General features: G+C 47.7%; 1 protein-coding gene across 4 annotated transcripts in view; it reads left to right on the top strand.

Annotated features, from left to right (window-relative positions):
* Positions 1-25,249, top strand: part of ABL1 (ABL proto-oncogene 1, non-receptor tyrosine kinase) — a 317,567-nt gene that overhangs the window by 198,539 nt on the left and 93,779 nt on the right. For all 4 annotated transcript variants that reach the window (XM_085613961.1, XM_085613960.1, XM_085613963.1 and 1 more), the window contains one exon: positions 15,364-15,636. In XM_085613961.1, coding sequence (XP_085470087.1) covers positions 15,364-15,636 — 273 coding nt within the window. The remainder of the gene's footprint in view (positions 1-15,363; positions 15,637-25,249) is intronic.

Below are 25,249 nucleotides of genomic sequence, written 5' to 3'. Positions count from 1 at the left end.
TCCTACATTCAGAGCCCTTCCCATACCCACGGTACTGTCCTACATTCAGAGCCCTTCCCATACCCATGCTTTAGAAGACCACGACCCACCATTAGCACTCTTCGTAGTGGCACATTGACCCCCAGGGGCCACCGTAGTAGACTTGTTCTCTTGTGTCTGCTCCCTAACCTGTGATTGGAACCCCCCATGACCCCCCGTTAGCACCCTTCTTAGCGTCACATTGACCTCCAGGGGCCACCCTTGTAGACTTGTTCCTTTGTGTCTGCTCCTAGCCTTTGAATGCTCCCCCTCACCCCCCCACGATCCACTGTTAGCACCCTTCTTAGTGCTACATTGACCCCCAAGGACCCCCCCGCTCGCGGGGTACACTGGTGTTTGCGCCTTCTGTGGATTTTACTTCAACCTACAGATTGGCTTTTTGGTGCTTCTGTGATCTTCGCATCAAGCGGCCCAGTTTGCACCCTTGAATGTCAGATTTTACAACGTGTACAGATCCGAAACATACTGGGCAACGTTATTCCACCCATTTTTTGACAGGCCGACTATAAACCTCTGAAAAGTTCTGTTGATCGCGTGTAACTAGACTAAGCCCTTGTCTGTCCATCCAGGTCTATCTGCCTCTAGAAATAAGAGGCATGAGGAATGTTACAGAAAGTTTATTTTCCTCTAATCTGACCCTCTCTATTTCTCAAGGCTGCGCCGGGACTCTCTTGAGTATCTGTGTGCGATATAAGTGTTTTTTTCTTTTTTTTTTCTCTTTTTTTTTAGTTTTCAAAAACCTTTATTGACAAATGGTAAACAGACAGGTCAGAGCGCCATAAAGTCACGTAGCCATGCGTTACCCCCCCTAATCAGCAGGGGGGGGGGTGCAGTTGTCGCGTACACGGCCATTTAGCCGACATCCCGGAGGACCGGCGGCGTGTCAGGAGAATCTACACACGTGGTTATGTGCGATATAAGTGTTAATAACATAACATAACAAAGTGTCCTGGTGGTGAACTAGATGTTTACACCCTCTATTAATGGCCCAGGACACTTTGGGGTTACTGAGGGATGACAGAGTCTGCAGTATGGATATCGCCACTGCGAAATCTGTTCAGTGACTTCTCAAGGGGAGTGTTCCCCAACTCCGTCCCCTCACCCCATTCTATGGACACAGGCATAGGGTCATAAGAAGCAGCAGAGAGTGTGCTGCGTGAGGGCACCCCTTGGAACGGAAACATTGGGTGCTCATGGACTCCCCCTGGCATGCCCCCACAGAAGGTGCAGTCAGCCGCTGCCCTCACCTGCAGGGGATGCCCGGGCACATCAGATAGGCTCTGGGCCTTCAGTACTGAGAGGGCACCAGCATCTCTCACGCCACTGTCTGCCCGCCTCCCTCTTCGCCGTCTGCAGCCTGCACTTCGATGTGGACTGCGTACACTTTACAAATGCTACAGGTTGCTATTTCGCCACCTCCTTTTCTTTTTGTGTTTTTTCGCGGCTCGTGTGGGTTTTTCAATGTCTTCCATTGCCATTTTTCATGGAAATTTAGAATCTCTGCACTTTTGAGCATTGTGAATTTCCTTTGCAAATGGCTGCCCCATCTGTAGTAGCCAATCTTTTATACTTCGTCTTTAATGACGGTTTTCTGACCTCTATCTGGGGACGTGGGTCACAGCATATGCTCCAATCATTACACTCTAACAGTAAAATGCAGAGTTTACTCAACTAGGTTCCTGTCTGCGTTTGCTGTACCCTCCCGTCTTTTATGGAATTACAGGAGGGTAGCGTGTAAGAAATATTGAATTTAAAATCCAGTTTTCCAAACCACAAACTCCGTAGCTATCCTGAGTGGGAGCTGTGGGCATCATGTGACACCACACTGTCAAATCTGTCTCGACAGGTTTGTTGAGCCACATGGAACATTTGGGGCAGACTTGAAATCGAGAGGACAGGATGCCAAGACAGTTCCTATAGATCCCCTGTCTGGTTGCTGAAGGGCTCTGCTTTTGACCAGCCATACTTGTGTCTCTGGGTTTTTTGTGGGTACAGTGTTTGCTTCAAACCACATTTTGGTGTTGGATGTGCAGGGGCAGTAGAATTACAACAGTACACTTGTGTCACAAACACCCCCAGCCCTCAAATCCCAAGTTTAGTGTGGTGAAGACTCACACAATCCGACACATGGCATTTTTGGTATGTTTGCAGTAAGGCAAACCAGAAATAGTGCAAAGGTAGATAAATCGGGGCCTATGTACTTTTTCTTTGTTGGTTAGGGATGAGCAAGGAGTAACCTGCACCCACTAGCAGGTGCCAGGCACAAATGTGGTGTAGGAAAGCTGCCTTTTCAATTTGCTCACTTTGGATTGTTTGCTTTTTGTTGAACCCGTTCTTTTTTCTGGCTATAGAATTGCAAACCAGTAGTAAAGTGCCTGAGCTCCCCCTTTTAACTTGGTCACATCGGGATTCTCCTAATTGATGTATATAACTTGCCTATAAGTTGGTGCAAAATGTACCCAGGGCCTGGAATTTAAATGCCACTATTGGACTGCGGCGACTATTGTGCCTTCCACTACAGTGTCCGTGAAACATTGCTTCCGGCCTACCCTGTGTAGCCTGGCTGTAGCAATATAAAAATCTCAAAACTGTGTTAAAACTGCAGTTTGACCTGTCAAAGCCTTTGGACTGGTCAAAACCTCCCCTTAAAATATTAATACGTCACTCCGATGTAGACCTTGTCGCCCACAAGAGAGGGCACTTGGTATTTAAAAGTAGGATATGCAGAAATGTAATATTAATGTGTCCTTACAGTGACTTGCACCAAAAGCTATTTTTCACTGTGCCAGGCCTAGCTCTCATATGTAGAAAACTAGAGTACTGATTAAAATACTAACGTGTAGATCAGGAGTATTTCTAGCTAGAAAAATAATTAAACAATTATTTTTAATAGTTATTAAAAATCCAATTCAGTTGTGAAGTTGTATGTTTACTACAGAAGGAAAGGTGACTTTTAGAAAGCTACCTTTTCCCTGCCTGAAGATCCAGGAGGCTGACTTGCATTTAATCTCCAGCTTCTCAAGCCAGCAATTAGCATTTGAATAGGTGTGGAAAAAGGTGTGAGATGCCTCGCAGGATCAAGCAATAGGCTTACCTGCAAGGGCAGAGATGACTCCTCTGACAGCACAGTGTCAAGTCCTGCTGAGCCACACAAAGCACTTGACAGGAAGGCAAAATGTAGTATCCTCAGGTCATGTTAATCTGTTCCCTTTCATCCTGTACCTAGCTGCTCAGCCAGTGTGAGTGTTGCATGTAGAATGTTGGTGTGAGTGACATGAGTGGAATGCTTGGGTGCCTGGTGTGTGACTGTCAGTTGGAAGATGGGCTGAGCAGCTAGGAGGCTGCTCCTGGGGGGGGGGGGGCTTGTTCTAGCTTGCTTTAACTTCTACTTATGGACTTAATCAACTACATAAAATCATCTCGGCGTCGTCTACTTCATCACCTGAACATGTGGGGCCAGCCCACTACATTTTTGGCGACGATCTGCAGCGTATCTCATGCTAAAGGTAGTTGGATGTGAAATGAGGATGTGGAGTACAGAAGGGCTATGTGTAGGAAAGAACCTACTACATCTACTAAAAAATAAATAAACCAGTATCGAGAAACTCTAGGAAAAGAAACCAGTCAAGCAACGTGCCAAGTAAGAGGACTTAAGATAAAGCTGATGGGCCAAAGAAGCAAGGATTTTGTAACATGTAACAAGCAACTTAAGAATAAGAAACCGGTAAAGCACGCCTTATTGCCCCACCAGTGTCCACTGCACCGGACAGCCCAGTCCAGGCATGCTAACTTGTCATCTCTACGTCCACTACAAAAAGTACATGAAAGCTGTCTACGTTTGCAAGAAGAAACTACTTCTCAACCAAGGTCCACTATGCAACAAGCAACGTTAAGGCTGCCACTGCTAACATAGATTCTGCCTCTGGAACCAGGGTAATTGGAGACTGCCTGTGTTTTTGCCCCAGTGCGAAGTTTATTGACTCTGCTTTACATAAGGATGTTGAACTTGTTACTAACTTCGTGTGCTTCCTCGTGCTAGCGCTGTGCTGGTGTGAGCTTTACTTGTGCCTGCTTAATTTTGAGGACTGGCGATTTGACAGTTATGTTTTGGATTAATTTAGATCGCCTTGTCGCACTGCCTGCTGAAGAGGAGACCGACACTGTGACCAAAATGGAGTTTTAAATTAATAGTTATGAATGTTTTCTTTGCGGCGAGGCCTGTTTGTGATGACAGTCGCACTTCGTTTTAAAATTCAAAATTTGCTCGCACTACTTACCTTGACCACGATGCCGCGCGGAGCTTCTCCTGAGCCTCCCATGACGTCTTGGGCTTTTCTGGTTTTCGATGCTGCCTATGGACATTTTGCAGCAGGAGCGCGCCGTGAGCCACTCGGCATGCGTCTCCTGTGCGTCCCGCCATCTTGGAGTTGGCGGATCTAGGCTTTCTGCATCCTTGGTTATTGAAAGTTGAAAGTGCCTGTCAGAACCCTGCCAACCATTGTTCAATCAATAAAGTTTTTCTTTAATGTTGAATCCACTTCAGCAGCGTCGTAACGTGAGGACCTTCTTTCTCAACATGGATTTAGCTTCTTAACTCTCAAGTGTCCATCTCTTCAGTTCATCGCTCGAGTAGTGAGTCCTTCAATTCAAGTCACTGGACACTCAACACCGGTTCTTTCCATCTTCTGTGGACATTGTGGCTACTGCAATCTGCTGCCAAGTGCTTCGATTTGCTGGCAAGTACTTGGTTTCTTTCAAGCACTGATGTACTTCGGTTCCAGTGGGCACTGTATCTGTTGCTGGGTACTTTCTTCTGGGATGTCACCAAGAACTGTCGCACGCCTGTCTAATCATCGCGGTGACAGGCACACCTTTGACTTTGTCTTCACAACAAGCATGTTTTTGGCTTACAGTACATACAAGATGGTTGTGGTTTCACTAATTCAAGAAAAATATGTGTATTTGTTAGACATGTCATGTTTATGCTGAGCAACTGATTTCTATTGGTGGGTGTACTCACCCTCACGACTGTACTATGATGATGTTTTAATGCATGTTTTCATTACAGTTGTCGTTTCCCTTCTTAAGGGATGGGAGTGGGTTTTAGTCCCATGTCCCCTTGTTTCAGATATTGTATCCCTGCTTAAGGGATGGGAGTAGGTGTTAGTCCCATGTCTTTTTCACGCACTTTCATGATTAAGATGTTTTTATCCCAACCATTGGGATGGGAGTGGGTTACAGTCCCATGTCTCTTTTCAACGTTTTTGTCATTGTTTAAGGGGTGTCTACCTTCCTTACTTTTGGTATGGGTTTTAGCCCCATTTCCAAGTCGTTGGTTTTCGTACCATGTTGGACATATTTCTTTATATGTCATACCTTACACTTCTTGGGTTTGATGTACATCCTTTCTTTTGGATGTGTGTTTTGGGTGTCAGTCCCATTTACACGTTTAACGTCATTTACGTCGTCATGTGTGTGTAAGTCACCTTGTGCTTCACCTTGACGTTATGTGTGCATGTGCCACACTGTGCTGTTTTTGCTGCACAAGTTCTTGGGTGTCAGTCCCATGTAACGTTTTATGCTTCACTTGGGTGTCAGTCCCATGTAACGTTTTATGTTTCACTTGGGTGTCAGTCCCATGTAACGTTTTATGTTTCACTTGGGTGTCAGTCCCATGCAACAGTACCTGTTACACTGCTTCTGTTTTGGGTCAGTGTCCCTTACATCCGGGGTGGTGTTTGGGCCACAGTCTCCTTTGCTGAGGAGTATTTGTTTTGGGGTGTCGTCCATCCATTGTGTGGAGTCTTGGGGTACGTTTCTCCCTTTACTCTTTTTACGTGTGTTTTGCTCACTTGTTATGTGAGTTCTTCTTAAGCTATTTAACTTTTCTTTGTTCACTATTAGAGGAGGAGGATGGTGTTAGTGTGTGTTTATATCCTTTCATCCTTCTTTGATTGTCTGTTTTCCCTCTCGTGATGTGGTTTTACCATGCATCCCAGGGTTTATGGACTATTTACATCTTTTGTACATTTCTGTGTATAGTTGTTTTAGTTTGGGTCGTATTACTTTCAGTGTAAAAGGGAGAGGATGTGTAGTATCCTCAGGTCATGTTAATCTGTTCCCTTTCATCCTGTACCTAGGTGCTCAGCCAGTGTGAGTTTTCCATGTTGAATGTTGGCGTCAGTGACATGAGTGGAAGGCTTGGGTGCCTGTTGTGTGACTGTGTCAGTTGGAAGATGGGCTAAGCAGCTAGGAGGCTGCTCCTGGTGGGGCTTGTTCTAGCTTGCTGTAACTTCTACTTATAGACTTAATAAATAACATAAAATCATCTCGGCTACGTCTACTTCATCACTTGAACATGTGGGGCCATCCCACTACACAAAATAATCTTTTTATCTGCTGTCGAATTGCTGAAGAAACCTGCTTTTGTTCTACTAGACTTCTATCTCTGGGTTTACTATGGGTACAGTGTCTGCCTGAAACTGGATTTTAGTATTGAATGTGGGAGGGCATTAGGATTGCCACAGAACACTCCCCACACACACATCCAGTCCTCAGAGTCCAAGTTCAGAAGGCTTTCACCATGTTTTAAATCCCAAAGTGGATAGGGTTGTCCCTCAGAACCTTTATCTCACAGGAGTCGTTCCCATCCTCAAGCTCGTGCCAGGCATAAATGTGACATGTCCAGGCACCCACTTCAGAAAAATGTTGGACCTGAAGAACGACAGAAGAGGACTGGACGTGCTTTCTGTGACGTGGGAGGAACCCCGAAGGACTGGACCGGCTCCCTCATACTCAGGACAAAGAAGTGGGCCCCAAGGGTCATAAAGCTCTTGACCTCATGTGTAAGCCAAAGGGATACAACCATCTACTGGAGGTATTTTCTTGCAACTGACCAGTGGCAACTGGACCAGGACTGGATCCTGCTGTTGGCCTCTGCCTGCCCCCGTGTGAATCTCCAAGTGCGTCCCCTAGGGTCCTGGGGACTTTACAAGTATACTCCTGTGGAGGATTGGGACTTCAAGGAACAAGTCAGAATGTAAAATGATTGACTGGGATGAACCTAGTTGATGTATCCGGCCTGCTCTCCATCTAGGACAGAATCCGGTTGCGTCTAGGTCCCGGTCATTTGACTATCATTTGCGCTTTGCGCTTTTTGGTGATATTTCTACTTAAAATGTTAAACATTGCTATCTCTGTCTCCCTTTATTTGATTTTTGCCATTTCAGTATCCTTTGGTTCATCAAATTTTACTGTAGTTTTCTAATTTGATTTGGATTTTTGTAATATTGTTCATTTGGCTGTATTACTGTTTTGCTACTGCATACATATTTTACACACTGCCTGAAGGTAAGCCGGTCTTCTCTGTGGCATAGTTTCCAGGGGGTTTGACCTCAGGGTAATTTTGTGACTTTTACGGTTCATCCTGACAAGGGTTGCAATTATTCCTTGAGGTGAGGAGTCAGCCCTTCAAAATAATCTAATTTCTTACACTGAGCTTTCTACATCTGCTACTCGTACCATGTGTTCAGGAAGTTTACACTGCTGCGCTGCATATCCTGTGCGATGGAAACTGGCGTTGCTTTTGCTTCTCTTGTATGTGTTCTGTGCTTGAAAGCTTGCACTGCTCCTGTAAACATTCTATGTGATGGAAACTGGCAATGCTTGTGTTGTGCGTGTTCTGTGCTCGGAAAGCTTGCACTGCGCCTGTAAGTATTCTATGTGATGGAAACTGGCGTTGCTTGTGCTTCTCTTGTATGTGTTCTGTGCTTGAAAAGCTTGCACTGCTCCTGTAAACATTCTATGTGATGGAAACTGGCAATGCTGTTCTGTGCTTGAAAAGCTTGCACTGCTCCTGTAAACATTCTATGTGATGGAAACGGGCAATGCTTGTGTTGTGCGTGTTCTGTGCTCGGAAAGCTTGCACTGCGCCTGTAAGTATTCTATGTGATGGAAACTGGCGTTGCTTGTGCTTCTCTTGTATGTGTTCTGTGCTTGAAAAGCTTGCACTGCGCCTGTAAACATTCTATGTGATGGAAACTGGCAATGCTTGTGTTGTGTGCTCGGAAAGCTTGCACTGCGCCTGTAAGTATTCTATGTGATGGAAACTGGCGTTGCTTATGTTGTACGTGTTCTGTGCTTGAAAAGCTTGCACTGCTCCTGTAAACATTCTATGTGACGGAAACTGGCAATGCTTGTGTTGTGCGTGTTCTGTGCTCGGAAAGCTTGCACTGCGCCTGTAAGTATTCTATGTGACGGAAACTGGCAATGCTTGTGTTGTGCGTGTTCTGTGCTCGGAAAGCTTGCACTGCGCCTGTAAGTATTCTATGTGACGGAAACTGGCAATGCTTGTGTTGTGTGTGTTCTGTGCTCGGAAAGCTTGCACTGCGCCTGTAAGTATTCTATGTGATGGAAACTGGCAATGCTTGTGTTGTGTGTGTTCTGTGCTCGGAAAGCTTGCACTGCTCCTGTAAACATTCTATGTGATGGAAACTGGCAATGCTTGTGTTGTGCGTGTTCTGTGCTCGGAAAGCTTGCACTGCGCCTGTAAGTATTCTATGTGATGGAAACTGGCGTTGCTTGTGCTTCTCTTGTATGTGTTCTGTGCTTGAAAAGCTTGCACTGCTCCTGTAAACATTCTATGTGATGGAAACTGGCGTTGCTTGTGCTTCTCTTGTATGTGTTCTGTGCTCGGAAAGCTTGCACTGCTCCTGTAAACATTCTATGTGATGGAAACTGACAATGCTTGTGTTGTGCGTGTTCTGTGCTCGGAAAGCTTGCACTGCGCCTGTAAGTATTCTATGTGATGGAAACTGGCGTTGCTTGTGCTTCTCTTGTATGTGTTCTGTGCTCGGAAAGCTTGCACTGCGCCTGTAAACATTCTATGTGATGGAAACTGGCAATGCTTGTGTTGTGCGTGTTCTGTGCTCGGAAAGCTTGCACTGCGCCTGTAAGTATTCTATGTGATGGAAACTGGCGTTGCTTGTGCTTCTCTTGTATGTGTTCTGTGCTCGGAAAGCTTGCACTGCGCCTGTAAGTATTCTATGTGATGGAAACTGGCGTTGCTTGTGCTTCTCTTGTATGTGTTCTGTGCTCGGAAAGCTTGCACTGCGCCTGTAAGTATTCTATGTGATGGAAACTGGCGTTGCTTGTGCTTCTCTTGTATGTGTTCTGTGCTCGGAAAGCTTGCACTGCTCCTGTAAGTATTCTATGTGATGGAAACCGGCGTTGCTTGTGTTGTGCGTGTTCTGTGCTTGAAAAGCTTGCACTGCTCCTGTAAACATTCTATGTGATGGAAACTGGCAATGCTTGTGTTGTGCGTGTTCTGTGCTCGGAAAGCTTGCACTGCGCCTGTAAACATTCTATGTGATGGAAACTGGCAATGCTTGTGTTGTGCGTGTTCTGTGCTCGGAAAGCTTGCACTGCGCCTGTAAGTATTCTATGTGATGGAAACTGGCAATGCTTGTGTTGTGCGTGTTCTGTGCTCGGAAAGCTTGCACTGCGCCTGTAAGTATTCTATGTGATGGAAACTGGCAATGCTTGTGTTGTGCGTGTTCTGTGCTCGGAAAGCTTGCACTGCGCCTGTAAGTATTCTATGTGATGGAAACTGGCAATGCTTGTGTTGTGTGCTCGGAAAGCTTGCACTGCGCCTGTAAGTATTCTATGTGATGGAAACTGGCAATGCTTGTGTTGTGCGTGTACTGTGCTCGGAAAGCTTGCACTGCGCCTGTAAACATTCTATGTGATGGAAACTGGCGTTGCTTGTGCTTCTCTTGTATGTGTTCTGTGCTCGGAAAGCTTGCACTTCGCCTGTAAACATTCTATGTGATGGAAACTGGCGTTGCTTGTGCTTCTCTTGTATGTGTTCTGTGCTCGGAAAGCTTGCACTGCGCCTGTAAACATTCTATGTGATGGAAACTGGCGTTGCTTGTGCTTCTCTTGCTAGGAGATGCTAGCCTTTTTGGATGCAAACTTGCTGCTTGATTCCTTACGGTATGGCTTCAGAGCAAATCATGGCACGGAATCTGCCTTGGTTGCGGCCTCCGAGGAAGTAAGGATGGCAGTTGACGGTCCACCACTCACTCCTCATAGAGAGGCTCCACTGATTAGGTTTCAGCGACTCTGCCCTGGCTCTGTTGAGCTCATTTTTGAGTAACCACCAACAGCGGGTGGAGATGGCGAATGCAAGTTCCATGCCTTTTTCTTTACCCTGTGGTGTTTCACAGGGGTCCTCTCTTAGTCCCACACTGTTTAATATCTGGTAGCCCTCTTGTTAATCTGATTCGTAGCTTTGGTCTGGCTGTCTTTTGCTATGCTGATGATACTCGGATAGCGGTATCTATTTCATCTGACGTAAATAAAGAAGCAAGACATTTTTGTTACTGTATGTCCCAAGTTGGACCATGAATGCAAAATAATTGTCTGAAACTGAACTCGGACAAAACCGAGGTGATGCTTTTCAGTAAAGAGACCAACTTCTAGAATGACTCATGGTGGCCGTTGAGCCTGGGCATGTTACCTGTTCAGGTTCAGAAGTAAGAAACCTAGGAGTTATTTTTGACTCAACACTAATTTTTGGGAGCAAAAAAATTCAGCCGCCTCTTCAGGTTTCTTTGTACTGAAGGTTTTGAAAAAGATCTTTCCATATATTGCCACTGATCTGCAAAAACAGTGACAACAAGACTTGTGTTCTCAAAGCTGGATTATTGCAATGCTCTGTATTTGGGTGCTCAAAAATGTGTGATAAAGAAATTACAGGTATTACAAAATGCGGCGTCAAGGTTGCTGCTCAGAATCCCTAAATGTAACTCTGTAGCCCACTCTCTGCGGGGTCTACATTGGCTCCCTGTGGAAAAGAGGATTCTTTTTAAGGCTGAGTGTGTAGTCTGCAAGGCCCTGCACCAGACTGCCCTAAGTACTTTTAGGATCTCTTTTCCTGGAACAGGCCAAGCAGAAATCTTCGATCTAGCTCCTCACGATGTGTCCTCATCCCCAGCTCAAATAAAGCAAGATGGGGCGGTATGGCTTTTCCCACAGGAGCAGGAAAAGGCTGGAACTCTCTACCTTTTAAGCTGCATTGTCAGCCTTCCTCGATGCAGCTCAGGAAGCAGCTGAAGACCTGGCTCTTTACTGAAGATGTTGATTCATTTCGCTGTTACACTCTGACGTTTTCAGTATTGGACTGGCTTCTGATGTTCTGCCTATAGTGCCAAGACACCGTAGGGTATTCAGGCGCTTTACAAAATCATTTCATTCTTTCATTCATTCATTCATTCCACACTCAGAACCACCACAAGCTGCCTTGTTTGGGTATCGCTTGTACATTACCCCGGTGTGAGTAACACCGTATACATGCATGGGGGGCAGGGCTCCCATGGAGACGCTTAACGTTTTCTCAAAGGTTCATTGGTCCTGATGACTTGACCTTGCAGTGAGACGTGTTGACCCTGGTTTGCATGTAGGCATTGCCATGTAGCCTGTTTGTAATAACATGCTAGTCAGTGGCTACAGTAAAGAGCAGCAGTATTTCCTAGACACATTTGCTAACTAGTCAATAGAATTTAGTTTAGCCAGAAGCCCCGCCCTTCTCCTCTGGCAGGTCCCGGCCTACATACATTGGGAGAGCCGGAACTGTGGGCTTTGCTTTGATTGTCGGTCTATTCATTTGAGAGCCTGGGTTTGCTCCCGTTTCCCTCACACTCCTTTTAAGCACATTATCTGGAGAGTTCACCCAGTGCTTCCCTTCCTGCCCAGCCGGTGAGTCAAGCTGCTCTCACCGCCGGGAGTGTTGTGGGATTGACTAATCCTGGGGGCGGGGAAGGTTGCCCACATTTTAACCCTGTGCCTTAACTCTTTATGCTTATCCATATTTTCTTTTTTAATCTCCAGTTATCTTTGCTCTCCTAGCATGATTACCTCAATATTTTACAATCCCGGGTGTAACTCAGTCACATGCTGCAGTGTGTTAAAGGAAGTCCTCTGTGGATGACTCTGGCCACACAGGAGTTTGGAGAGTTAACCTGCCTGACCAATTTTTTGGTGGATTCTACCAGACAGCACAGGCTTTCTGGTCGCAAAGACCTATTGTGGACAGGGCCGGACCGGGGAACCATAAGCAGCCCTGGCAAAAATGCTCCCGCCCGCCCGCTCCCTTCTCGCACAATCTCTTTCCAGCTATCCATTCTCTCGCTACTGCTCTCCTCTCTCTCTCTGACCTTTCTCTCTCTCTTTTCCCTCTCTGACCTTTCTCTTTCTTCTCCCTCTCTGATCTTTGTCCCTTCTCTCTCCCTTCCTTCCTCCTTCCCCGTGCCTGCTGCAATTAACCTCTGGAAGCTGGGAAGTGACAGAGGCACCAGGAGCAGCCAGGGCTTTCCAAACTGGCCTTCAGGGGCCTCAGCCTAGCATGGAGAGGTCTGTCTGACCCGGATGGTGGGCGTACCAACAACATACAGGGGCTTGCAGTCCGCCCATTGCTTACCATTGGTTGACTTTAATATCACTCGGATTTGCTGGTTTTCCATTGGATGCTAGCCTTGTTTCAGCCTGTCCATCTTGTGCTTGTCCTCACATGGAGTATACCCTCTTTGCCAGCTCATTGATTGGCTGGCGTCTATCCTTCCTCTGCTCGCATTTAGGGAGCTGCTTTTTCTTTTTGTTTAAATACTCCATGAGAGTGTGTTGCTGTCTCCCTCATGTGTTTTTCCCCCCTGTCGCGTTGCTCTCACCCAAGTGCTTCTCTACCCCCACTCGCACTCCTGTCCCTCTCTCACACGTGCTTCAACCCCTTGTTCTTCCTCTCTGCACCACATTGCTCTTCCTCCGGCCGACGAATTGTTTCTCCCCCCGCCTGCCGTGTTGCTTGTCTCCCCCGCCTGCCGTGTTGCTTTACCCAACACCCCCTTCGAAAACTGCTTCTTCATTTAATTTTGTTTTTTGAAGTACTCGTGTACTAAGTTTTGAAAAAGCACTTTCACTTTACTTTTTTTAATTTGCTGATCCATCTCGGAGTGTCATTTGTAGGCGTGCACATTCGTGTTAACATCGCCTTTTCTCTTTTTCTTTTAGCCATGCTGCTCATAAGGCCGAATATTGTTTAGCATGGCTAAACACATCAGCAACGCCAATAGGTCTATAGGCGCGACCTATTGGCTTTGCCAATGCTTGTTATTAAAAATGTGTTGTATAAAGTTACTGAAAAATCTTCGTTTAGCATCTGCTTTGGTAGGACAGTCACATTTTTCTGCAGATGTCCCTTGTATGCCCAAACTAGCCTGCACATCCTTGTGTCTACCCACACATTAACATTGTATTCCCATCTGCTTGCACATGCATGACTCCATCCATAGGCCTGCTTGTGCATGTTGTGTGTCTGCATGTGTTAGTTGTATGTATTCATGAACAGCAAGATAGGTGAAGGAGGCAACCTTTTGTGCTTGACATTAACTTTAACTGCATGTGCTGGGCACGAGGTGGAATCTCAGAAACGTCATCCTTCCAGGACCGGTTGTTAAATAGAGAACCATTTAATTGCATAACAGAAACACCACTACACACCACAAACCTGAGGCATATTGTGGAATTAAAGCACGTTTTGTCTATGTACCTGTGGGTCTGTTGGACTCTGTGCTCGGTTCCCTGTATCTTTTTGGGTGTCTGTGCAGCTGTCTGTGTGACGATCAGCGTGTGCTTGGATTCCCTGTAGGTGTCGTGCACTGTGCACGTGTGCTCCTAAGTTGAGTGTCTATGCCTAGATCTTCTATACTAAAGCAAATCCTATGAGCTTCGGCGTACTTCTTTAAGGTGGTCTCTCTGCCATCTTCCACTAAGCTGTTTGCCTCACTTCCATCACTTTCTCTTCTCCGGTACTTTGCTTCCCTTCCTTTGTTTCTGCATTTTGCTTCTTCCTTTCCTTTGTTTCTGCATCTCTCGCTCTTCTGCACTTCACACCCTTCCTTGCTCTGTACTTGTTATTAACTTCCATGTTTTTTCTCTTCCCTGCTCCGGGCTTCCATCATTTGCTCTTCTCTTGTATTGTGTTTCCTCCCTTTGCTCCTGCACTTTGCTACCCTTGCTTTGCATTTCTTTTAACTTCCATCGTTCGCTCTGCACTTCACTTCCATCGCTCACTCTTCTACTTATTGCCTCCCTCCCATTTCTTGTTCTGTCCTTGCATTTTGCTTCCCTGTTCTTTCTCTGCCCGGGCTTCCATCACCTCTCCACTCCTGCATCTCTCTTAATCACTTGCTCTGCTTCTGCACCTCCCTTCTGTCACCCATTTCACTCCAGCTTCTCTTCAGCACTGCTCATGCACCCTCAGTCCTTGCCACCACTCACTCCTGCTCCTGGTTTTGGTGCATCCTCCTTGCCTGGCCATGGGTTCATCCACTCCTCAAAAACCAAAGGAAATGATGGACAGAGTGTTGAACATTGGGGGTGAGTGCTTGCAATGTTCAACACTCCGTCCATCATTTCCTTTGGTTTTTGCTTTGTTCGCCATAAGTTGGCAGGGTATGCTCAGAAGTGAGTCCCTTGTTCACTTTGCCACTGGATTCAAGCAAGCCTGGCTGAAGACGGCTGAAATGCCAGAAACCGGTCCTAGGAAGCTTGTTTCCGGTCCAGGGAAGACATGGCTTGGCAGTTCGGGCTGGACTGTTCCCATGAGGCACAGGGTCAGACTGATTTGCATATGGCCATGTCTGAGCTGGGGTGGCAGAGTGGGCTAAAGAACGGTGATGGATTAAACCCAGATCAGTTGACTGGGGGTGAGTGCTTGCAATGTTCAACACTCCGTCCATCATTTCCTTTGGTTTTTGCTTCATCCACTCCTCACCTCACCTCACCTCCTTTCATCACTCAGCCTAGTAGTTCTCCCTTCCATCGCCCTCTCCTGCTCCTCTGTCCTCGCCCCCTCTCATCGCTCAGTCCAGTAGTTCTCCCTTCCATCGCGCCCTCCTGCTCCTCGGCCTTTGCCTCCTTGTCACTCCTCCTATTTCAGAGTCTCCTATAACCCACATCTAACCTCCTGGGATCCACACTCTCTGCCTCAATACTTCATCTACTGTCTCTCCCTTTACTGTACTCCTTGGCTCTTCGCTCCCTTTACTCCTTCCTTCTCACCAAACACCAAAAGTGTCTCCTGTGTGTCTGCTCTTCCAGTAAGTGTTGGTAAAACCATGGCAGTACCTAGTAGAATGGTCTCCTGAGTCTTGAGGGTGGTCTCCTCCAGACCCATGGCAGTACCTACTAGGATGGTCTCCTGAGTCTTGAGGGTGGTCTCCTCCAGACCCATGGTTAACAGGACCTTGTCTCCTCTGCCTCTTCTAGCTCTACGTGTCTTCGGAGAGCCGCTTCACCACGCTGGCGGAGCTGGTCCATCACCACTCGACTGTCGCCGACGGACTCATCACCACTCTGCACTACCCAGCACCCAAGCGCAACAAGCCCACCATCTACGGCGTGTCCCCCAACTACGACAAGTGGGAGATGGAGCGGACCGACATCACCATGAAGCACAAGCTGGGAGGAGGACAGTATGGGGAGGTGTACGAAGGAGTGTGGAAAAAGTACAACCTCACTGTGGCGGTCAAGACTTTAAAGGTAGGGAGAGATCTATGGGAAAATGGCTACGTGTGTGTGTGTGTGTGTGTGTGTGTGTGTGTGCAGGTAGGGAGAACTCCATGGGAGAGGGTCTGTGTGCGCATGTGTGAGTGCAGGTAGGGAGAGCTCCATGGGAGAGGGCCTGTGTGTGTGCGCTTGCAGGTGGGGAGAGCTCCATACGCGAGGGTCTGAGTGTGTGTGTGTGCAGGTAGGGAGAACTCCATGGGAGAGGGTCTGTGTGCACGTATGTATGTGTGTGTGTGTGTGTGAGTGCAGGTAGGGAGAGCTCCATGGTAGAGTGTCTGCCTGTGTGTGTGTGTGTGCGTGTGTGTGTGTGTGTGTGTGTGTGTGTGTGTGCGTGCTTGCTTGCTTGCAGGTGAGGAGCGCTCCATGGGGGAGGGTCTGCATGTATGTGTGTGAGATTGCAGGTGGGTAGAGCTCCATGGGAGAGGGCCTGTGTGTGTGCACTTGCAGGTGGGCAGAGCTCCATGGGAGAGGGCCTGTGTGTGTGTGTGTGTGTGCAGGTGGGGAGAGCTCCATGGGAGAGGGCCTGTGTGTGTGTGTGTGTGTGTGTGTGTGTGTGTGTGTGTGTGTGTGTGCGCTTGCAGGTGGGCAGAGCTCCATGGGAGAGGGTCTGTGAGTGTGCTTGCAGGTAGGGAGAGCTCCATGGGAGAGGGTCTGCTTGTGTGTGTGCATGCAGGTAGGGAGAGCTCCTTGGGAGAGGGTCTGCACGTGTGTTTGTGTGCGCTTGCAGGTAGGGAGAGCTCCATGGAAGAGTGTCTGCGTGTGTGTGTGCATGGAGGTAGGGAGAGCTCCATGTGAGAGGGTCTGCGTGTCTGTGCGTGCAGGTGGGGAGAGCTCCATGGGAGAGGGTCTGCATGTGTGTGTGTAGGTGGGGAGAGCTCCATGGAAGAGTGTCTGCGCGTGTGTGTGTGTGTGTGTGTGTGTGTGTAGGTGGGGAGAGCTCCATGGGAGAGGGTCTGCGTGTGTGTGTGTGCAGGTGGGGAGAGCTCCATGGGAGAGGGTCTGCATATGTGTGTAATGCTTGTAGGTGGGGAGAGCTCCATGGCAGAGGGTCTGCATGTATGTAGGTATGTATGTGTGTGTGATTGCAGGTGGGGAGAGCTCCATGGGAGAGGGTCTGTGAGTGTGTTTGCAGGTAGGGAAAGCTCCATGGGAGTGGGTCTGCATGTGTATGTGTGTGCTTGCTGGTGTTGAGAGCTCCATGGGAAAGGGCTTGTGTGTGTGTGCTTGCAGGTGGGCAGATCTCCATGGGAGAGGGTCTGTGAGTGTGCTTGCAGGTAGGGAGAACTCCATGGGAGAGGGTCTGTGTGTGTGTGTGTGTGTGTGTGTGTGTGTGTGTGTGTGTGTGTGTGTGTGTGTGTGTGTGTGCATGCAGGTAGGGAGAGCTCATTGGGAGAGGGACTGCGTGTGTGTGTGCTTGCAGGTGGGGGGACCTATTGGAGAGGGTCTGTGTGTGTGTGTGTAATGCTTGCAGGTGGGGAGATCTCCATGGGAGAGGGTCTGCATGTGTGTGTGCATGCAGGTAGGGAAACCTCCATTGGAGAGGGTCTGCGTGTGTGTGTGTGTGCTTGCAGGTAGGGAGAGCTTCATGGGGGAGTCTGTGTGTGTGCTTACACTGTGAGTGGGCCAGTAGGCAGGCGTACTGTACATATGTAGTGTTAGTGGGCCCAACAGGTGCACTGCAGAGCAGTGTGTGTGAACCAATCCGGCCTCGCTGCCACACAGCTTATGGCTCTGAGAGTGCACCTACTTGGCTGTGAAGACTTCCTCCTAAGCTGCGAGTGTGGAAGCTATGGCTACCCACCTGGTATTGAAGCAGTCTGTTACCTGTGATTGACAGGGTGTAGATCATTCTCACCAGGGTAAAGAGGTTACACTTCCAAAGACATCTCTTTAGAAGTCCACCTAATGAGCTCTGGAGACAGCACTGTTTATTTTGTGGTCACACAAGGTCAAGCTGCTAACCTTCTGAGCTGGCCTCTGCACATGGCATGTGCTAAAGCCACACAGTACATAATGTTCATTTTGTGTGGGTTAGGTTTGTGTTTGACAGTAGCATGCTCCGTTCACCCTATGAGTGTAGACGAAAGAACTTGCTGTGTTTGAGATCAGCTGTGAAGGACGACTCCTCTGTTTGGAGGAAGGAAGGAGTATGCTTGGTTTCGCCTCCTCGCTTTTTGCTATAAGTAAAGAATGTACGGGTCTGGTACAGTCCCTGGTTATTGGGTGCTTACAGTTCAATCAATCATGTGCTTGTTAAGCGTGACTATTCACCCTTAAGGGTCTCAAGGTGCTGGGGAGGAGGGGAGGTGCAGGTTCCAGTCCATCAAGGAGGAGGTTAATCAAAGAGCCAAGTTTTGAGGTTTCTCGTGAAGATGGGGAGTGATGTCTGTCTGAGGTGGAGCGGTAGAGCGTTCCATGCTCTGGCCGCGAGGAAGGAGAAGGAGCGGCCTCCTGATCTGGTCTTTCTGGCACGGGAGACCACAGCGTAGGAGGGCTGGGCTGATCGTAGGGTCCTTTGGGGTGCGTGGAATCCGAGTCAGCTGTTCAGGTATGCTGGTCAGGTGTTGTGGAGGACTTTGTGTGCGTTGGTGAGATTCGTGAAGGTGATTGTAGCTTCGATGGGGAGCCAGTGGAGTGTGCGCAGGTGCTGGGAGATATGGCCGTGTCTTGGCAGGTTGAGGACCAGTCTTGCAGCGTTTTGTAGCTTGCGGGTGAGATTTGTGTTTATTCCGGCGTACAGTTGTTCACCACTGCTGTACCAGCGCCAGTCTTGCCTCACTCTAGTAGACTATCCAGGTTATTCCTTTTACGCCAAGGACCCTTCTGGAAGACGAGTAGAGCAGTCCTAGCATACAGGTTTTTTTTGTCAGGCTAGAAACACACTTTGCAGTGTAAATCTTTTACATTCCCTTGCTGTGCATTGTTCCATCACCCAGTGGTTGGGTTTGAAAATGTTAATTTACAAACTTTCCTACTGGGCGCCTACCTAGGTGGAGTCAGTACGATCCACTATGGCGTCGACTGTAAGCCCAAAAAAGACATCAAGACATTGAGAGGGCTTCGGATAAATATCCAAGATTGTTGCTGGATCAAGGATTCTGGTTTTTCTAAGGGGTCTTTGATGTTGTTGGACAATGGTTGATAGTAAGGATGTTTTCCCTGAGGCTCCTCTAAGCCCTTTTGTGGCATGAGGATATGTTTCAAGTTCTGCTCAAATTGCAACCAATATTTGGCTCCATTCCACACACCTAGTATGCATTTTTTGCTCCCGAAGAGACCCAAAAAGTCAGACCAATGTTATGCTTGTTTTTTAATTCACTGATATAAATTCTTTTTGGAATGTTCGGTCGTAGAGATGTGTCGTGACAGACTGAACTCAGAAAACAGAAGAAAAGCACTCCATCTATGTAGGAAATTGGGTTCTTAGAGTAGCTGTAAATATCAGACTTGAAGGAGCACCAGGAGGAGAAAAAAAAAATTCTTCTGGTGTGGCTGACACCATGATTGCTGACCTCAGTGAAAATAAAAACAAAATCTTTAAAGGATGCCAATGCCACATGCAGATTATCAAACCATTGAGTGTAAAAGAGACCAAGAGTAGAGTCCAAAGATATGAAAGAAAGAGACATAGAAGCCTTCTGGGTCCTCGAGAGCACGTATATTAGGAAGAGCCCACCGGGAGACCAGAGATGCCACAATTCGAGCCGGACGTTGAAACAGACAACAGTGTCTGATCTACAGGAAGAAGAGGACTGAATATGAGAGGACCTCTCTGTCAATTCCCCAGAAGAGGAGACGTGAACCCTTCCAGAGCATCACACCATGTGATATCACATGTATCTTGATTCTTGAGGAATTCAGAAGAGCAGTGGTGGCACATGATGTTCTGTGGGATGTTGCAAAGGAGAGGAGTGGTGTTTACTACTTCAAACACTAGGCCCTCTGATTGTGAAAGTCACAAACCTCACATTGTTACGAAGAATTCTGCATCAAGTTAGAGGGTTATCTAAACCATCTACTCCCAAGGAGACTGTGCTGCATACATACCTGAAATATGAGTAACCCGCTAGACCCACTGTACATGAGGGCTCATGTAGAACCTGACTCTTGTAGTGTCCACACGAAGGTGCAACCCCAGCTTCTCAGGGTCTGCCTCTGGATAACAGTAGTAAGAGTGGAGACAGTAGCTACAGCTCGATGATGTACGGTTAACTCCTGACTCCAGTGCATTGTCCTATCCTCGATAGGCACACCAGCAAAGCTGTACTGCGAACTCATGAATCCAGTTCCTTTGCTTCCTAGATACGCACACCAGCAATGATGTACTGCTGACTCCAGTGCATTGCCTCCTAGATGCGTGCACCAGCAATGATGTATGGCTAACTCCTGACTCCAGTGTATTGCTTCAGATACGCGCACCAGCAATGATGTACTACTAACTCCTGACTCCAGTACATTGCCTCCTAGATACACGCACCCGCAATGCTAACTCCTGACTCCAGTGCATAGGAGCCTAGATACGCGCACCAGCAATACTGTACTACTAACTCCTGTCTCCAGTGCATATCCTCCTAGATACGTGCAACAGCAATGCTGTACTGCTAACTCCTGTCTCCAGTGCATTGCCTCCTAGATCCGCGTACTAGCATTGCTGTACTGCTAACTCCTGACTCCAGTGCATTGCTTCCTAGAAACGCCCACCAGCAATGCTCTACTGCTGACTCCTGTGCATTGCCTCCTAGATGCGCGCACCAGCAATGCTGTGCTGCTAACTCCTGACTCCAGTGCATTGCTTCAGATACCCGCACCAGCAATGATGTACTGCTAACTCCTGTCTCCAGTGCATTGCCTCCTGGATACGTGCACCAGAAATGCTGTACTGCTAACTCCTGACTCCAGTGCATTGCCTCCTAGATATCCACACCAGCAATGATGTACTGCTAACTCCTGTCTCCAGTGCATTGCTTCAGATACGTGCACCAGCAATTATTTACTGCTAACTCCAGTTGATTTCTTCAGATACGTGCACCAGCAATGCTGTCCTGCTGACTCCAGTGCATTGCCTCCTAGATACGTGCACCAGCAATGCTGCACTTCTAACTCCTGACTCCAGTGCATTGCCTCCTAGATATGTGCACCAGCAATGCTGTACTGCTAACTCCAGTGCATTGCCTCCTAGATATGTGCACCAGCAATGCTGTCCTGCTGAGTCCAGTGCATTGCCTCCTAGATACGTGCACCAGCAATGCTGCCCTTCTAACTCCTGACTCCAGTGCGTTGCCTTCTAGATAAGAGCTCATGTAGAACCAGACTCTTGTAGTGTCCACAGGAAGGTGCAACCCCAGCTACTCAGGGGCTGCCTCTGGATAACAGTAGTAAGCGTGGAGAGAGTAGCTGCAGCTAGATGATGTACTCCTGACTCCAGTGCATTGCCACCTAGATATGCACACTAGCAATGCTGTACTGCTAACTCCTGACTCCAGTGCATTGCCTTCTAGATATGCACACCAGCAATTCTGTACTGCTAACTCCTGACACCAGTCCATTGCCTCCTAGATGCGTGCGCCATCAATGCTGTACTGCTAACTCCTGACTTCAGTGCATTGCCTCCTAGATGCGTGCACCATCAATGCTGTACTGCTAACTTCTGACTCAAGTGCATTGCCTCCTAGATATGTGCACCAGCAATGCTGTCCTGCTGACTCCAGTGCATTGCCTCCTAGATCCTCGCACCAGCAATACTGTACTGCTAACTCCAGACTCTAGTGCATTGCCTCCTAGATATCCACACCAACAATGATATACTGCTAACTCCTGTCTCCAGCGCACTGCCTCCTGGAAACGTGCACCAGCAATGCTGTACTGCTAACTCCAGTGCATTGCACCAGATACGTGCACCAGCAATGCTGTACTGCTAACTCCAGTGCACTGCCTCCTGGATACGTGCACCAGCAATGCTGTACTGCTGACTTCAGTGCATTGCCTCCTAGATATGTGCACCAGCAATGCTGTCCTGCTGACATCAGTGCATTGCCTCCTAGATACGCGCACCAGCAATGCTGCACTGCTAACTCCGGACTCCAGTGCGTTGCCTCCTAGATAAGAGCTCATGTAGAACCGGACTCTTGTAGTGTACACAGGAAGGTGCAACCCCAGCTACTCAGGGTCTGCCTCTGGATAACAGTAGTAAGAGTGGAGAGAGTAGCTGCAGTTCGATGATGTACGGCTAACTCCTGACTCCAGTGCATTGCTTCAGATACGCGCACCAGCAATGCTGCACTGCTAACTCCAGTGCATTGCCTCCTAGATATCCACACCAGCAATGATGTACTGCTAACTCCTGTCTCCAATGCATTGCCTCCTGGATACGTGCACCAGCAATGCTGTACTGCTAACTCCTGACTCCAGTGCGTTGCCTTCTAGATAAGAGCTCATGTAGAACCGGACTCTTGTAGTGTCCACAGGAAGGTGCAACCCCAGCTACTCAGGGGCTGCCTCTGGATAACAGTAGTAAGCGTGGAGAGCGTAGCTGCAGCTAGATGATGTACTCCTGACTCCAGTGCATTGCCACCTAGATATGCACACTAGCAATGCTGTACTGCTAACTCCTGACTCCAGTGCATTGCCTTCTAGATATGCACACCGGCAATTCTGTACTGCTAACTCCTGACTCCAGTCCATTGCCTCCTAGATGCGTGCGCCATCAATGCTGTACTGCTGACTTCAGTGCATTGCCTCCTAGATATGTGCACCAGCAATGCTGTACTGCTAACTCCAGTGCATTGCCTCCTAGATATGTGCACCAGCAATGCTGTCCTGCTGACTCCAGTGCATTGCCTCCTAGATACGCACACCAGCAATGCTGCACTGCTAACTCCTGACTCCAGTGCGTTGCCTCCTAGATAAGAGCTCATGTAGAACCTGACTCTTGTAGTGTACACAGGAAGGTGCAACCCCAGCTACTCAGGGTCTGCCTCTGGATAACAGTAGTAAGAGTGGAGAGAGTAGCTGCAGCTCGATGATGTACGATTAACTCCTGACTCCAGTGCATTGCCTCCTAGATATCCACACCAGCAATGATGTACTGCTAACTCCTGACTCCAGTGCATTGTCTCCTAGATAAGAGCTCATGTAGAACCTGACTCTTGTAGTCTACACAGGAAGGTGCAACCCCAGCTACTCAGGGCCTGCCTCTGGATAACAATAGTAAGAGTGGAGAGAGTAGCTGCAGCTCGATGATGTACGGCTAACTCCTGACTCCAGTGCATTGCTTCAGATACGCGCACCAGCAATGCTGCACTGCTAACTCCAGACTCCAGTGCATTGCCTCCTAGATATCCACACCAGCAATGCTGTACTGCTAACTCCTGTCTCCAATGCATTGCCTCCTGGATACGTGCACCAGCAATGCTGTACTGCTAACTCCTGACTCCAGTGCATTGCCTCCTAGATAAGAGCTCATGTAGAACCTGACTCTTGTAGTGTACACAGGAAGGTGAAACCCCAGCTACTCGGGGTCTGCCTCTGGATAACCGTAGTAAGAGTGGAGAGAGTAGCTGCAGCTGGATGATGTACTCCTGACTCCAATGCATTGCCTCCTAGATACGCACACTAGCAATGCTGTACTGCTAACTCCTGACTTCAGTGCATTGTCTCCTAGATATGTGCACCAGCAATACTGACTCCTGACTCCAGTGCATTGCCTTCTAGATACATGCTCCAACAATGATGTACTGCTAGTTCCCAACCCCCGTGCATTGCTTCCTAGATACGCGCACCAGCAATGCTGCACTGCTAACTCCTAACTCAGTGCATTGTTTCCTAGATACCTGCACCGGCAATGCAATACTGCTAACTCCCGAGTCCAGTGCGTTGCCTCCCAGATACGTGCACCAGCAATGCTGTACTGTTTGCTCCTAACCCCAGTGCATTGCCTCCTAGATATCCACACCAGCAATGCTGTACTGCTGACTCCTGGCTCCAATGCGTTGCCTCCTAGATACGTGCACCCGCAATTCTGTACCAGCTAACGCCTGATTTTAGCGCATTGCCTCCTAGATAGGAGCACACGGAGGACTTGATTACACCGTCCATTAAGAATTCAGAAGAGGCAACATTATGTACGGTGGAACAGTGGAGGATTCTATAAAAGTCTTATATAAAATCAGCACTAGACTCTGCAAACGGCTAGCTACGACTCGCAACAGAAGCACTTCTGCATAGATGTGCATGGTTACACTTACCGAGTTTCAAACCGGAGGTGTATTCCAACAGAATAAATCTGTCCTTTAGAAGCAGTCATTTATTTGGTCCCGAAGAAGGACCACTTTCTGGAGAATTTAACCCACTTCGGGTGATGAGCTTGTTGAAGATCATGAGAGGCACATTCAAAAGAGGAGCATCTACGGATAGGAGCCCTCGTAGAATACAGCCTCAGGCAGCTCTGTTTCAGAGACAGTCTGCAGCAGTGTGGGGCACACTGGCAGCAACCCCAGAACAAGCCTCAGGAGGCCATCAGTTCAAAATGACTCCACCACTCGCCTCCTCAATGCCCAGCACCAGTAGGGGTCTGATAGTAAACTACCTTCGTGCCTGCGAATCCGCAACAGACTTGTGTGCTAAATGAATCGGACACTTCCATTGCATAGAATTGCTACAGAAACCACCAACAGTGAAATCGTAGTCACAAAACTAAAAAACAAAAATCCAAGTACTGCAACAAGAGGTTCCAGAACTGTCTCAAAAGAAAGCAATAGAAAAAAGTTCCTCCGCAGGAGTATATTCAGTAAACTCCCAACTCCCAAAACATGTCTAATGTAGCATTGCAAGGCATAGTAGAGGCGGCCGAAATAGTGCTTACACATTTATTTGGCACTACTGCTTCTTCAAGCCCTCCTTCACAAGGGTATATATGCCACTACGTATAGCACAGTACGTACATTTAAAAGATTACGCTACAGAGAAGCCAGTTACTTACCTGTAGCAACGGGTTTGCTGCTTATAGCTTTTCTAGATTCACGCTCTAGATTCATGTTCTCCTCCTACGACTCCGGTGAAGGGCAGGGAATTAGTAAGTAACATAAAAGAAAGGAAGAATCTAAAATAGAGATCAAATTTGAGGCCATTGTGGGCTTATGATCAATAACAGTGATTAGTGAGTCCTACTGACTCCATCTAAGTTGACGTCCAATAGGAAAAAGTTTGTAAGTCAACACTTTGGGAGACAACCACTAGATGGTGGAATAATGCACAATATGCAAATCTAGGGGAGATTTGTGCTGTAAAACCATCGTTACAGGTAACAATGTTATTCCTTAATCTATCTGTAACAATGGTTGTTGACTAGACACCTTGTTGTTCACACGCATGCATTAAAGTGTTTTCTGGTGACTTGTTCTGAAAAAGGATCTGTCTTATTTTGTGCATTGGTCATCGATGTAGTCGTATGGCTCATAATGACATTAAGCATAAGTACTATGGTGGCACCATGGCTCCTTAAATCCATATTAATCTCATGTCTTTCCTCTTGCATATGTTTGCTTCCTGTGATATTGGTGGAATGTGCAAAGCTTCCCAGCTAATTTGA

The sequence above is a fragment of the Triturus cristatus genome, chromosome 1_2, assembly GCF_964204655.1.
Source record: "Triturus cristatus chromosome 1_2, aTriCri1.1, whole genome shotgun sequence".
Classification (NCBI taxonomy): Eukaryota; Metazoa; Chordata; class Amphibia; order Caudata; family Salamandridae; genus Triturus; species Triturus cristatus.
Note: the sequence above shows the minus strand (reverse complement) of the source record. Positions and strands in the feature narration are given on the sequence as shown.